Raw genomic sequence first — 16117 nt, 5'->3', positions numbered from 1 at the left:
TTTAAGAGGTTAGACCCCATGGCACTAAAATGCTAACCTACTTCCTGGCTTAAGAACTCATTCCTGTGGCGCCCTATTACAGATATGTAAACCAACCACAGACAGTTGCGTTGTTCTTGGACTCGGAGAGACTAGAGAAGCACAACGCGCCAATCAGACAAAGAACAGTTACTAAAATGATACCTGTGACAATAACGATGTGATCGTCCAAACTGATATATAAATATATTGTAATTCAAGACGAGAAATTAACCATTTTGATTACCAACATAGTCAGTTTATCAAAATAACAGCTGTTTGAAAATTTGCTTTTACGCCTTCTGAGATGTGAGCTGGCCAGGTTACACAGGTGGCTGTCAGTTATGTGATACTGTACACGGGAAATTTTGAGGCAGGCTAATTTAGAATATGCCAGAATATTTTTTTTAATCCAAATGACGCCTGTTTGGAAAGTTGCTGTAATGTTTTCAGAGACCGAGAGCCGCTGGCCGGGTCACACTGGGGCTGTTAATCATGTGCAGTCACGTGATGCAGAGCATACTAAATTGCAAACAACCTGTCATGGTCATACATTAATGTTCATTTAGTAAGCAGTGTGCATATTCATTGAGTATGTAGTAGGCAGTATGTTAGTATGTGATTTCGAACACAGTAATTGCTTTTGAGGAAAATGCTGCAGATGGAGAATAACACTAATTAAACACTACTAATACATACTAATTTTTACACTGGGGCAGGGAATCTTAACTCAACTTAATAACAGCAACATGTGTTTCAGAGCTGTTGGAGCGGAGTCGCAGGAAGGAGGAAGAAATGAGGAGCCTTCAGGTTTGCATTTTATGCCTTTGTTAATCCCTATCTGTTTGCCTGTTCATCTGTGTCTGTAAATCTGCACCCTAAACAGTTGATTTTTAATATCCAGCTGCCCTAATTTCAACTACTCTGCCAAAATGAGACAGCTGTTACTATTTTTATTTATACACAACATTGCCTTCAAAATCTCTTTTGCATATCTGTTGGGGTGCTTTTGAGTAACTGCTGGGCTAGTCGTCTCAGTTCTGTGATGCAGTGCTACAAACCTTAGTACACAGCCGTGGGCCTGACAGACTGCTTGCAGCCTTGCTTGGACAAGTAGCTAATTACTGCAGACATGAGGCCTTGGAGTTTAAAAGCCACCAGAGGCCTTGTCTCTGTCTTTCAATACAGCAGCATCTACACTTGGCAGGCCACCAGCTCACCTCGTCTGGATTGGACTGGCCCCCAGCGCCTCACCGACCCTTTACCCACCATTAAACAGCAAAACACATACTCACGTACACACTAAAATGTCTGCTAAGCATTTGTTCTTTCCAAACGTGTGTCTATACCTGCGTAGGAGTGTATGTGTGCGTGTTTGTGTGTTGAATTTCCGGGGTCCCATCTGTGGCTGCATGATGGCACCTGCCAGAGCTCGCATGCAATTAATCAGCCCTCTCAGACCCAGCCGAGCTTTTAATTATGAAGGATGAGGAGAGAGAGATGTAGAGAAGAGAGACAGATAGAGTGAGGGATGCAGGAGAGTAAAAAAAAGTCGGAGGGTGGGCTGAGGAAAAAGAAAGTACCCTTGTTGCAAACTATCAACACTTTACAAGCAGAGGGGGGGAGGCAGCTGTTTGGGAGGGGGGAGCAGGTGTGTGTTTGAGTGGCAGATAAGAGGCATAGCATCACTTATGCATCGTTAGAGAGGGAACATCAGTCAGGAGCTGGAGGAGCGGCGAGAGCGCTTTGTCTTTGTGTGTGTGTGTCAGTGTGTGTGATAAGAAGCCTGCTGTGTGCTACAGACTCTCCCTAGCTCCTGCATTTCCTTCCCTTGTTACCTTTCTGTTGGAACACTCTAATCCTCTCTTCTGTCACTATACTGCCACACACACACACACACACACACACACACACACACGCACACATCTGTGAATCTACCATTGTAAACATTTACCATCGTCAAGCTCATTTTGTTAGTTCAAACAATCAAACTAACTTTATTCGTATAGCACCTTTCATACAGTTTAGTGCAGTTCAAACTGCTTTGCAAAGTGTGTAGAGACTGTTATATAACAGAACAAGAAAAATTGTTTAAAAAAAAAGATAAAAACAGGAAAAGTACAATTTGAGGCCAATGCGCATGATGGGAATTTAATTATATTAAATAATATATTAAAAGCTATATTTAAATAATAATAGCAGTACTAACATCTAAATACAATTGGTAATAATAATAACAACAAATGAAATAAAATTGTTTTGAAATTTTACTAAATAGATGCAATAAAATAAATGATTTAAAAGGGCTCCATGAAACATTCTTGGCCAAATGTCTGGTTATATAAGTAGGTTATTAGTTTATCTTAGCACCTTTTCATACTGCTTTGGATAAGTTCAGATTGCTTTACGGAAGACTAATAAGTCAGAACAAGAAAAATCATTAAATAATTAAAAAAATAATTACAAACCAATGCACCAGAGACAATAGATAAAGAGAATAGAATTCATATAAAAAGATACAATTACAATATAAAATAGATTTAAAATCTATAAAACTTTTTTTTAAAGATAAAAGTTGACTTAAATTTTCATGGTTGAAATTTTACAACATAGAAAAAATAAAGTAAATAAAATCAGCAGATAGTGTCTATAAACCATTCTCAATCAAATGCCTGGTTGAATAACAATTAACTGAACAGCCATAATAATACATTTCAACACTTCCATCTAGCAGACTGTTCCAACGACTCAGAACATAATTGTTCAAACCTGCCTCACTAAATATTTCAGTCCTGCACTTTGAAACACCTAACAAATTGACTTTGGTTCCTACTGAATTATTATATGCATATAAAGTAACATTATTGTGCTTGTGTGTCTTCACAGGACCGTGTATTGGATTTGGAGATGGTAAGGCTTGAGTTCTTGAATCAAAGTAATTCAGTAAGTACAGTTAAAAATTGATATGTACATTCGGGTTTAGAAACTTGGAGGTGTGAAATGCCCTGGAGTTGTTAAATTAGAAGTCGTGTTGACTTTATGATTCGATGCAGCTGTGCAGGCAGGTTCACCTAAGGCTGTGTTTGTTTAGCAACCCATAAAGGCTAACGCAGGGTTAGAAATGATTGCTTTAGTCAAGGCTCACAGCTCTGTTAATCATCATAAGTCTTGCTGATGGGGTTAAGAAGTGAGCTGTACTGACAATACAGTATTGACCTCACCATCCAAGCTGTTAACGCTCACCACCAACGCCCTTAATCAGCTATAAGATGTCAGCCCGAAATTACTTAGCACCACTGAACACTTATATTGACCCAAGCTCTTTTTACACCTCTTGAAAAAATAAATAAATAAAGCTGTCTAACACACGCTGTCCATCTATCACAATTATGTGGCACGCTTGGCCACTTCACTCTTCAATTAGCTGTCGTGAGAAAAAAGAGGGAACACCTCGGACCGCTACCAAGTAAAATCATTTCTGCTTACAACAACAACACAGTGGCAGCATGCATCGACCCATCTTCCACTCAGCCCGGGTGGTGTGGATCAGCCAATGAGTGTCACTTGTATGTCAGTGTGCCATTCAGTGCAGCAATCAGCGTGACGCCTTGTAACAACGGGTTCTTTTGAAGCTTAAATGCTCCATCTGAATGGGAATGGGAGGGCTGCTGAAACACACAGTGGAGGGATGAATAGGCTTGAGCAGTTACTTAATCAAAGAATGTACTGAATGTGGTGCGACAAAAGTTCTTAATTAGCTTTTTGACTTGACCAAGCAGTATGATATTGTGTCTGTTACCATGTAGCCTTGGATTGCAAATATACAGAGTGCATTCCCACAAATGCCATTTTAAGTCGGCATAAAGGCGAACACCAATACTGCCCAGAGCTCTGCTAAAAAATTCTGTTTTGAGTCCCAGTAGGAAGTGGTGAGGAGGATACTAAATAACTACAACATGCCAGATTCGATTCCAGCCAGCAGAGCTTTGATATCAATTATACATCTGCAGCATAATCCTCTTTTCCATTGTTAATCCATATCTTCAGTATATTCCAATCAATCTGCAGTTTATCAGTAATTGGCTAAATAGCTTCAGAGATAGAAGGACGCAACAGCATGATATGCAGATGCTGTGCTACATATGCCTTGTGGAGTTTTCTTATTAACGAAACTTATTTTTACATTTGAACCGAAATGCATGTTGCAAAGTTCCAGCACACAACAGGGTTTTTGAAAAATCACATTCAAAACAGAGAGAAGCAAATAATACTTTTTTCATTTGTTTCACCAGATCCAGATCGGATGCATTTTCTGCATTCTTTAGGTCAACAGGGTGTATAAACTTAAATAGCCGAAAACTTGTTTTTGCTTTACCTCGAGTTATGGAAGCTAACTTTGTTACCCAGGAGTCAGATGCAATTAAGTTACATGCATAGTAAGGTTACTATAGAATTTTTTTTATCCAATCCAATCATTTTTCTTCCGATTAGTTAACTATATTCCCCTCAGCCCTACTTCTAGTTGTGGCTCAACAGCGTACCTATAAAATGTAAAATGTTGGTGAACTATGAGTATTTAGACCATGGCCAATATTTATATCATAATTGATATTCTTTTTGTTGTTGTATTTTTCTTTTTGTTGTTGTGGCAACCGGTTGCAATGAACTCTGCTTTCAAAGTCAGTGGCATTTTTTTAATTACAACACTAATTACAGTCTAAACACGTTTTTTAATTCATATGTTTGAATGCTTATCATAGTTTATTTTGAAGGGACAGTATATGCTAATATTTCACATACTGTTTTGTCATGTGGGATGACATAAATAAAACACAAGAGTGCTAACAGTATCAGCTATGGACTCTTGTTATTTTGGTAGTACATGCCATTATCTCTGCAAATACAAAGACATCAGTAGCCGCCACAGAGCAGTTAGAGCCCACGGACAGCTGATCCAGCTGTGCAGCCGCCATCACTAATCACCGCTTCAGGTGACCCTTGGCTGGGAATGACGTCTCATTTCACTAAATGTGTGTTTCGTAGATTATTTCTTCCTCCATTTCATCTTTTCCTCTGTCTTAAATGAGAAGTGCTGAGGAACAAGGTAAAAGACACGCGAGGGAAGTGTGGAGACAGTTAAGGGAATTGGGACGTAGCCTGAGTATTTACCTGAGGATAATTCTCTGTTTGCTCTTTAGTTTTTGCATTATATTCTTTCTGCTTGACCCTAACATGCTAATTTATGATCTTGGAAGTCTTTACTTGATATTGAAAATGAAAGCACAAGACTATCCTCTTGCCCATCCTCCTTAGAAATTCTATTTCTTAACTTCTCATTTTAAGACTTGCTTCCAGATGCTTTATTCTGGGATATTTTTTTAAGATTTTAACAAATGCAGATACAGTAGTCAGCTAATTTTGTATTTGCTGCAGATTTAAATGGGTGGAGTGAAATGGCTAAATATGAATGTCAGACAAATCAAGGAACTAATGTTTAGATATAAACATTAACTGATTCTATGTTTGTTTGCTTTCCAGAACACAAGAGTAGCCCTGGACCACTTGGAGTCACTTCCAGAGAAGCAGTGTCTGATGGAGAACTTCAAAGATTTGGAGGTGAGTCTACTAAAAGCCTTGATTATTTTTTCTTTGTAATAAAATATATATGATGGTCTTAATTTCCTTTCCCTTAAATTATAAACCTTGGGTGCAGTAAAAACAAAAACATTGAGACACACACACTCATTAGGGGAGACGGAGCAATTTCTGTAAATCATCCGTGACTGTACTAACCTGCCCACCTTCAAAAAACTCTGTGCTGTTTTTCTGCTATGTGCGAGACTGAAAGCAGAGCTCTATGATACCGCGATGTGGAAAACAAGGACAGAATTGCGGAATTTACTAACAAATATTAACTCAACTTTAAAATGTGGAATATCATTGAATTGACCAAAATGGGCATGCAGAGTTGTAAAAAAATTTGTTTTTTCTTAGTTCCTAAGAGAAAATTTTCACTGAATTTATTATGTCTACTGTAGGTAATACACTGACTATGGATAAATGCAACACCACTTCATAAAATCTGAACTTTAAGACTATTTAGAGAGACATTGATATATAGACAGGCCCCACAGGATTTTTCGTTCAAGCAGCCGCATATTTTAATGCAGGAACCTGAAAATTTCTTACAATACAGTATTACATTAACAATGGATGATGAGCTCCATTCATGCTCCATGCTTAGTTATATGTGCAATTAACTGACATTATTGGCAGATATTCCCATCAGCTAGCCAAACACTGTCACCACACTCTCTCTCTTACTCTCTGACTGTGTCTCAGTCAGCCTGCTGAAGACAGTTCAGCCAACCATTGTCCACTCAGTTGCACACATATCACTATTTTTAGATATTTCCTAAATATTAAATGGGAATAGTTTGTACTTATAAATATAAACAATGCGATAAATACATGAATAACTAAATCAATTTTTTGCCGCTTTTCTTTGAGAAAAGTTAAAGTTTTGAAAAAAAAACTAGTCTGAAGATCCACTGTGGAATTTGAGATTTGCAATTCTGGGGGGTCTGTATAGCAAGAAGGAATAAAGAAGACTGTTTTTTCCCTTTGGTCTGCTTAGCCCTTTAGAATCCACAAAAGCGCCAGCACATTTCTTCTTATTGATTCACAAAGTAAAATCAAAGCAGCATCAATGCCGTCAACTTCCCTTTAAAGTACCTGCCTAAAACTCCATGCAATTTTCTGTTTTATGATGATAAGCCAATTGATACCAGAGACAAGGTCAAATATTTAGTATAAAATATAGAACTAGATGTTATCCTCCTTTTATCTCTCATATGTTATATTTTCAACCTGTGTTCACATTTACAACATTTTTATTTATTTATTATTGAGCATGATTGTGTTAAAAGTAAAAAAAAAAACCCTCATCATTTTCAAAATCAGATTATATGTTGATCCAGTAAGTCAAAAGTGAAAAAATAATTATCATGTTATTTAGATTGTGCTGAAAATAATGACACCAACATGGCATGGTAAATGTTTTTTTAAGTTGTATATACAGGCAGAATTAAAAAAAAAAAAACTCCAAAGGGTGAAGGACAGTTGTGCCTTCTGTCTGGTTGGTTGTATTGACACAGTCTCCATTTTGTGCCAACAGGAGTCACAGCGGCAGAGGGAGATGGTAGAGCAGCGCTACACCAAATACAAAGAGATCGTCTGGGACCTGCAGCACCAGCTGGACGAGTCCAAACGCAGAATCCAGGAGTACAGAGTACGACACACAAACAGATGCAATCCTGTACTTTAGAAAAATGAGCTTTATAATGCCTTACAAGAGCCAGTACTCCCAAACAACAACCCACACTTTTTCTATTTCAGTCACTAATTGCAGTGCTTTGTTCAAACAGCAGCCGTTTGGATCAGGATAGCCTGACTTTGAGAGCCATTTATGAGTCTAGTTCGCCCACACCAGTGCCAATGTGTGCACCGCACCTAATTTGCAACTTGTATGAATAAATGAATAATTTCACATGCTGGTAATGCATCATAGATGGACAGAGTGGGACAAGCTTGAGCAATGGCACAAATGTACACTCAAACAAAACCGGAGTTTTACCAGTCTCTGTTAATTGCTACAGTCATCTTCTGTGCTATAAAGCAGTCAAGGGAGCCATCAAGACATCATTGTTGACAGCTGATTGCCATCAGCAGTTTGCAACCTCCCCTAAACAGCCATACAGTCACTTTTTAAATGGTTTTAATCTGCCAGATTACCCCGATGGTTTGCCAAATGACTCCCGTGTTGAGTGATAAGTGGCGATTGCATTAGCTTAATAGCTGCTGCCCACCCGGGGTTTGTTTAAGGAAAAAGGATGGATGGAATGTCCTCAGAAGAGCTCCATCTTGATCAGAGTCAGCAATGCCAACAACAACAAACAGCTTGCACACTCAATGTAATTGTGGCTCTCTGCTTGAAAAACCAGCTTCTAAAGCCTTATTCAGACAGGATTCATTTTTGGCTCATTGCGTGTCCTGTCATTACAGGACATCTGTAATAGTAATGATTTATAAACACAGGATAAAAGAAATCTGTAATATGTGTCAAACTTCAAGAGACTGCAGTGACTTGGCGGGCCTTGCAACAGAATCACAGAATATTAAAGCAATATCTGTTCAGACTGGGACACTTGTGCCTGCATGTTTACAAGCAAATAAATGTCTGTAAAATAATCTTTTATCAGACACGGGTGCACACGGTTTATAGAGGGACTTGAATCATTCACTTCCCCAACAGAATTTTTTTTATCATTCTGTAGATCTCTTGGGGTGTTCAAACAAAAATTTTGTGGGCAGCCAAATATGGCCCACAACACTCATATTAAGGTGCTTTGAATTTGATTTTGTGTAGTCTGTGTGCTCCATAAAGTGTATTACTGCAAGACATACATTACACAGAGCTGTTCACACTTCAGGCTGACATAGTGATGAGGTGATATTTTCACCTGTCATGAACACTTTGCATAGATGATACTGGCCCTCTAACATTATTAATATCGATACGTTATTACCTTTAAGATATACTCTATTTTATCTTATATGTTTTTAATTCTGACATTATATTTATTCTTTTAATTATTAAAATCAAAAAGAACAATGTTGTTTTTTTTATCTCTAGTAGAGCTCAGTAATAAAATTGTACTTGAGATTTATGATTTGATATAAATGTAACTGTAAAGCCTTTCAGACTGCTATTCCAAGTCTCGACATTTATGCCTCTGTGACGTTACACCTGTAGTCTGAACGTACCACGGGCGTAATGAGGAGGTCAGTTCTGAGACTGTTCATGGCGGGATCAATGTGAACCAGTAGAGCCAGTAAAACGGAGAATCTGTGACATACGTTATTTGTGTGACCAACGATCGGGGAATAAGACAGGAAGTGGACCGTATCATCAGAAACACGCCTCTCACTTGAGTCCGACAGTAATCGAATCATGTTCAGCAAAATTCAGAGCAACCTTGCTTGAGTATGTAGAATCTCTACAGCACGATGTGCACTTCTTTTGCCATCATACTGCCGCTGCTCTGTTACACACCACGACTGTCTCCTCACACTTCGTTTCGCAATGCCAGATTGCAGTGTGAATGGACGCCAATATTACCCCGTTGTGGAATCAGTATGAATGTCCTAAAAGGAAATGAGTTCAGAGCTTAGCTACGGCACTTTTCACATTCTGAAAAGGACTATTTTCCATGGCAGTGCCCTGAATTGAATCAAATTGAAATCGAATCGTGGCAGACTTTTTAGTATCAGCAAATATCGTGTTGTTATACTCACAGAATCGATATAACATCTTTTCATTAGGGAACACCTTTACCTTGGCCCAGTAGACCAATATAATGGTCATGGTGGCACTAGAGGCAGTCAAAGGGTCTCCGGAGTCATTACGAGGCATTATCGTCTAGCAATTCATTGTAGATGTGAAGATATTTCATTAGAGTCATTAGGGTTCATCCTCTGAGTGCCATGCTATGACTTTTCATTGCAATGCATCCAATAATTACGGAGATGATTTGGTCTGGACAAGTACAAAGACGGATGGGTCCATTGAGTCCGACAATGTGGGGTTAAACCTGACAGTCTGACATGTCCTGCAATGGCCTAACATGTTTTGATTCAGAAAAAGCCCCCCAGGCTTTACCTACTACTGCTAAAAAATTAATAATCAAGTCTTACCCCCACAGTTTTTCAGGTTTGTAATGTGCATTAGAGCCTCACACTGCAGCTGGTGTTGCTGCAGACCTTCACCTGTGTCAGTTTCCCTGTCTTCCTGTCTTCCAGGACGAGAAGCTGGACACCACTTCCAGGAGCCTGAGGCTGGCTGCTCTTTCTTCCTCTATCAAAGGCCCCAGCACGTTCCTGAGCAGCTCGCTGAGATCTGACACCCAGTGTGAGTATTTATATACTGAAGCTCCTGCTCTGACAGCTTATCCATTGGCTCTTTTGATGGTAGTCATGTTTTTCTGCATCTCTGCATCGCAAGATAATTTGAAAACGTATACCAGTATTTTTTAAATGTGTTGTACTTCAGCAGCACAGACCTGCACAATGACGGCTCAAATGAAAATCCATGCTACTGCTGAACTCCACAGCACAGTACATCATTATAAAGCTTAAGTTGTGATATACATAATGATGAATTTTACTGTGCCAGTCTTAAGGCACTGTCATTTTCCCATTCAGTATTTCAACATGGCACCTAGAGCTCAAACTTTCCATCAGTGCTCTGGAAGTGTGTGTCTGTCTGTATCACTGCCAGTGGCTCTTAGCCAAAATCACTTGTAGCACTTTCCTAAGCTGCTTACAGATATTTGGCACAGTGTGAGAGGAGCATACTTTCTGTAGCTTTGTGTCTGTTTTACCTCCAAGAATTACAGCGGCCAAAACATATCTATGGCTATTTAAACCTAGTGTTCATATACAATACAATTATCACATGTATTCATGACTAGTTTGGCAGTAAATGCTAGGTGCTACTTGTTAAATAAAAGTTCCATTAACAACTAAATACGTGCTCTCACTAGAGTGCAGATTAGGGTTGCAAAATTCAGGGAATTTTCAAAGTTGGAAACTTTCCATGCAAATTCATGGGAATAAACAGGGAAATTACAGAATTGAAGGTTGGCCCTTAACAGGGATCTTAAATATAGTATAGGGAAAAGTTATACATGTTTTTTTTTTAGTTTTTAGTTGTTTTTTTTACAAAGTAGCACCATACTGTGGGTGGAAAGAGGCAATTAATGGGTTAATTTATCATTCTGAATTGAATTGCCATGGTGAGATATCCACAGCTTACTGTCACCTGGTCATCTACAAAGTGAGTGCATAAAGGCACTGCCCTGTGTACATAGTGTCTTACATGAAGTGTACTGACTAGTAAGGCTTGTTTTTATCTAAGCTGATTGCAGGAAGTGCCTTTACTAATAACCCTTTTTCAATCAACGCAAACCTAGTTCTTTTGCTGGTGCTGATGCTGGAGCTGGTTCGCAGTTGATTCAACTTGCAAACCATCAGAACCAGTTTGTCAGAACCAGAGCCATGCCATTATGTCATTGTATATGTCGGTATACGTCTCCACTCTCAGCAAAGAATAATGATTGTGTTATAATGATAATGTTGCTCCTGGCTTTGTGAGCCTACATTGGCATCCAAACACGACATGTACAGCACATTTGTTCCGCTCGTCTTGAACAATCACGTTACGGCGGTTACTTATTAACACTGAACATAAGATGTTCATGTTGGACTTTGTTGTAAGCTAATGCGAGCCTGTGTCAATCACATTGAAGTAAAACAAATAAAATAAAATGAATGATATACATTTTAGTTGGTCTTGTTTGGTTCCAGAGCGCCACCAACTCTTTGCTGGTCTTGGGGGATTATCTGACAGTTTTCCTGGCTGAGAGACGGTTCTTGAGAGCCGGCTGTTAAAAAAGCGCAGAACTGGTTGAAGATTAGACACCGGCCCCGAACAGGCCCTTGAACTGCTTTGGTCTTAAAGGGGTATTTGTAATGAAGATATAAAACAGGTTTATCTGAAGTTATGAATCACCATAACCATGAGAGGGCCTTGAGCAGTCATAAATATGCAAAACGAATCTAAAGGTGATCAGTCCGGTCGCAGGACAGATAAGCTAAAAGGGAATATAGTACTGTATCATTTTGGGCTGTGACTGGCTGATAGACAGACAGGGAATATAACAAATTTTTCTTTTCTGCAGCGCCTCACAAACGCCTGGCCAGTTCAGACCTGGATGACTCCTCAGTCAACGGGGCCAAAGCCTTCACAGATTAGCTCAACCTCAAGTGAACCTTTATCTGTATCTCTACAAACCCAAACACACGGTGCTTACAGCTGATTCTACCTGCCCGGTGCTCATCCAGAACAAAGAAACAACTTGACTGTAGGAGGCCTTGCACTCAACACTAATCCTCCTCGACTACCTCAACCAGGCAATCACTGAAGGTGCTCAAGAGCAGAAGGGTAAGACTGAGATTTCACAGCAAACTTTGAGAAATACTTTGAAAGAGAAGATGGACACTGTAAAGAAGGATATACTGTAGAGTGTTTAAATCTATTTATAAGAAAATGAACTGAATGTATTTAATGGATTTGAAATAAATAAACCAAAATAGTTTGACTGTTACATTCCTTGCCATTGTTCCAGCATTTTAACTACTACAGCTGTTTTAAATATTGTTTACTTTACAGCCAATCTGTACTCTTATTATCATGCCACTGTGTTTGTGCTAAATGACTCTAAACAATCAAAACACTGGTGCCTTTTAAGCAATATGTAGTTTTTTATGAAATACAGTGTTGTCTCCATCATGAAAATGTGACATGTTTTTACCATCTCTTTTAATGTATTCACCATTTTTCTTTATGACATGCAGTATGTATTTGTAAACGGAGACAATAAGCACATATAGATGTCTATTTTTTATGAAATGTGAAGAAAGTATATGCACTATGAATAAATCCCCATGCAGCCAAATGTCTGGTTTTAAAGTACACTTGATGTCCCCTTCATTTCAGAGTAAAGTGTTTGCTTTGCAGCAGCAGAGAGATTCCAGCTACTCCCGCTGGTATATCTTTTGCTTTTTGCTAAAAATGCTTCATCGGAGAGAACAACGTAAATGCACATGAGAGAGAAGTCCCTTCTTCTAATGCACAGCTGAACTTCAAACACGTAAACACACTACCTGCTGTGTAAACATTTGTCAAAGTTGTGTTTAATCTTGTTGGAGCAGCATGTTGGCAGACTTTGTGCAGGACTTTGGAAAGGTGCACTATGTTACAGTCGAGCAAACAGCCTCAATGCTTCCAACAACACTGAACATGTTGGAGGATTTGGAGACCCAAAACTGCCAAGATGTAGTGAAAAGTTAGCAGACAAGTCAAAAATATAACTGAATACAATTATATTGTGAGTTGAATGATCAAATATAACGTAAAAAGAAATATAAAGTTTTACATTTTTACTTTTTAAGGGTTTTTTAATTTTCAAATCAAACTTTATTTATATAGCGCTTTTCATACATAAAAATGCAACACAAAGTGCTTTACAAAAAAAATAAGAATAACAAAAAAAAAACTTCAAGTGACTTCATCCTTGCTTGTGTTGTACGATCTCTCAAATGTTTTGCTTTGGATAAAAGCATCTGCTAAATGAGATTGTAGATTGTAGACCCAGCCAAATTTGAATCAGAAAAAAAATTGTGGAGTAAAAAATGTCGTTTTAAAATAGTGAAAAATTAAACACTGATATCTGATATCCAGCTTCTCTGGTGACTTTCTGCTGCTGTCACACTGGCTCTCTCTAAATGTTCATGCCATGTTACGGCTTCTCTTGCTTTCAAAAAAAGGTCAACAACATCAGAGTAGTCTGAGGAGGAGGTCTGTGACTCACTAAATAATTAGCACTCACGGAGTTTCAGTTTCACCCAAAGGTGGTGGGATTTATTTACAAAAACAGAAATATTCTCCAGGTTGACTGCCAACAATAAGCAGAATAAAAAATGTATTTTGATTTGTATTTTGATTGATAAATTGTTTCACTCCTCACTCCCTTCTCTCCTTCAACAAAAACAGACTCAAAGAAACCAGCTGTCCTCACTCCCTAATCACAGGAGGAGGAGGGACCTGAGCAGCAAAACACAATTATAATCAATAATAATAGTTAATCTACAATAGTCATCAGCATTCCCAAAATACAAAGAATGAATAGGCTCCAACATGCCAAATAAACTACGGAGAAGAAAGGCTGCTCCAGAATTAATGCTTCTGTAGGATGTTACTTCAGACATGGTAATCTTCAATATGACTGCTGACACCAGTTCATGTTAGCTTCAGCAAATGTTATAAGCTACTGTTGGTAAAGATACTTATATATTGTTGAGGGCAAAGTTATTAGGAAGCTCCAGTGATTTTAGGCACACCCACACAGGAATGGAGAAAAACTAAAATAATAGCTGAAATGACAGAATTTTGGAGTAGGACCATTGTCCTACTCCAAAATTCATTTCAGCTATTATTTTGTACCTTGTAAAATATGTTCCCTTACCTTCACTCAGATCGGCGTATGCATACCCTGAGCAGGGATTGGTTTGAGTTTGTGTGTAATGTCAGTGGAGCTTGGCCTTAATGTTTTTCAAACATAATCCAAGTCAGGGTTTTGAAATTAGAGCTGTCGAGGCTCTGTGAGAGCAGTTTAGTCCACAGAAGAAGAGCCTTTCCAATAAAAATAAATAAAAAACAAAAATCACTTAATTTATCTGGGAATTGAATTAAACTAAAAAAAAAAAAACTTCCTTAAGAATGTCAAAAGTACAAAGTCAGCCATCTAACATTCCATGCATCTTCAAGAAAAAGTCAGATATCAGACTAAATATGAACAATAAGAGGATGAAAGAGAATAAACAGAAAAAATGGACAGTATTTTAAAATTATATACTTGACAGATCACCAAATAACTTGTTATAATGATGTACTACAGATGAGCCTGTTCCACAGAATGCACACGCTTATGAAATCTATCAGAAAAACATTTAAACTGGGCTGATTTGACAAATTTAGATTTGGGTATATGAAATTTTCCAAGCGAATCACAAGATTTATTATAAATATAATGCATTTCCATTGTTTTCAAGTAAACAACAAAATCTTCCAGACTAGTGTCCCTTAAAATGTGTATTTTTTCAACTATCTAACTTTAATTTGTCAGCATTTCAGGTTCACTATTGAAAAAATGAACATTTTCATCCAGGTCAGTGAACACCAGTATATTAGCAGGATAGAAAATGTGCAAAATTTCAAATGAACCTCTCTGATCTTGTTAGAAATACTGGATTTGAAGGGACAACACCATGCCTTGAGCTCACCATCCTCTCCATTGTTCCATTGATGTTACACACCCGCCTGGACCAATCACTTCTTTTAACATGCATGGACACACCCATTATCATATAAGCATTAGGGGAATAGGAAATAGCTAGTTTCAGGGCTCCATAGTATGCTGTCTGCTGCCTTTTTATCGTGATTTATGTTGGATGCTGCAATGGTTAATCAAGCTCCCACAGAGTAAAATCAGTCACTCTAATCATGCTACATCTGAAACGAGACATATAATGAATTTATGAAGCTAAACTTCCCAAAAGAAAATCATTCCTGCACTTTTATTTAATCCAAGCTTGTGGGGTTTTTGGAGTTTTGCGTACAATACAAATCCTTTAAAAGCTGCTGCAGGTGTCTTTTGTAGAGCAGCCTGTACTATTCAAAGACAGGAAAAAAATGTAATTGACAGCTAAGTAGTCTTTCTTTAATAAAAATCAAAGCTTATATGAGATTTGGCATTTTTGAACAGTACAGAAGACACAGAACAATATCTTGTTAACATCATTTTCTTGTATTCAGAAGAGACAAAGTTTTGTTTGAGTTAATGACAAAAGTGTCCAGGCGATTACAGGTCCAGTCTGACAAAATGTGTCTGTGTTTTATGCAGCAGCATCCAGAGGAAAGCAAAGCTCAACCAAGCTTAGAGCAAAAATGAGCCACGAAGCCGTACTAAGCCTTCGCTCAATCCCTGTTTCCCCTTTTGAGTTCTAAGTACATTTGGAAAGCCGAGGTCCAGAGAAAATATTGAACAATTCTCCGAGCATACATTGCGGCACGGATTGACTGCACTTGTTTGGGGACTCCTTAAACATGCTGTAGATTTTACATTTATCTATTGATTCGAGGTTCAGTAAAGGGTTTAGCACTAAACACAGAGCAGAAAGTCTTACAGATACCTGGAGACTATGAAATTGAACATTTTGGATTGTTTTGCTTTGTTGAGCAGTGTGAGTTTCAGCCATAATATTTGTTCCCCATAAAGGCTCAAACTTAAATTTAAAGATAATGAGCAATCTCAGAGTTCTGCTATTTCGCGCCCTCATTCATCATCGTATTGATATCTTCACATTTGTCTAAATAAATCACATTTGGCAAGTTCAGTCACACTCACAGAACAGCCCG

General features: G+C 38.2%; 1 protein-coding gene across 1 annotated transcript in view; it reads left to right on the top strand.

Annotated features, from left to right (window-relative positions):
* The window catches only part of LOC131990623 (centrosomal protein of 128 kDa-like), a 62734-nt gene extending 50121 nt beyond the window's left edge, over window positions 1-12613 (top strand). The window contains exons 20-25 of the mRNA XM_059355701.1: window positions 779-828; window positions 2905-2928; window positions 5557-5634; window positions 7196-7309; window positions 9880-9988; window positions 11820-12613. Of these exons, the coding sequence (XP_059211684.1) occupies window positions 779-828; window positions 2905-2928; window positions 5557-5634; window positions 7196-7309; window positions 9880-9988; window positions 11820-11893 (449 nt within the window). The 3' untranslated portion in view covers window positions 11894-12613. The remainder of the gene's footprint in view (window positions 1-778; window positions 829-2904; window positions 2929-5556; window positions 5635-7195; window positions 7310-9879; window positions 9989-11819) is intronic.
* Window positions 12614-16117: the final 3504 nt, after the last annotated feature.

This window comes from Centropristis striata, chromosome 18 (assembly GCF_030273125.1).
Source record: "Centropristis striata isolate RG_2023a ecotype Rhode Island chromosome 18, C.striata_1.0, whole genome shotgun sequence".
Taxonomy (NCBI): domain Eukaryota; kingdom Metazoa; phylum Chordata; class Actinopteri; order Perciformes; family Serranidae; genus Centropristis; species Centropristis striata.
This window is presented reverse-complemented; position numbering and strand designations above follow the sequence as displayed.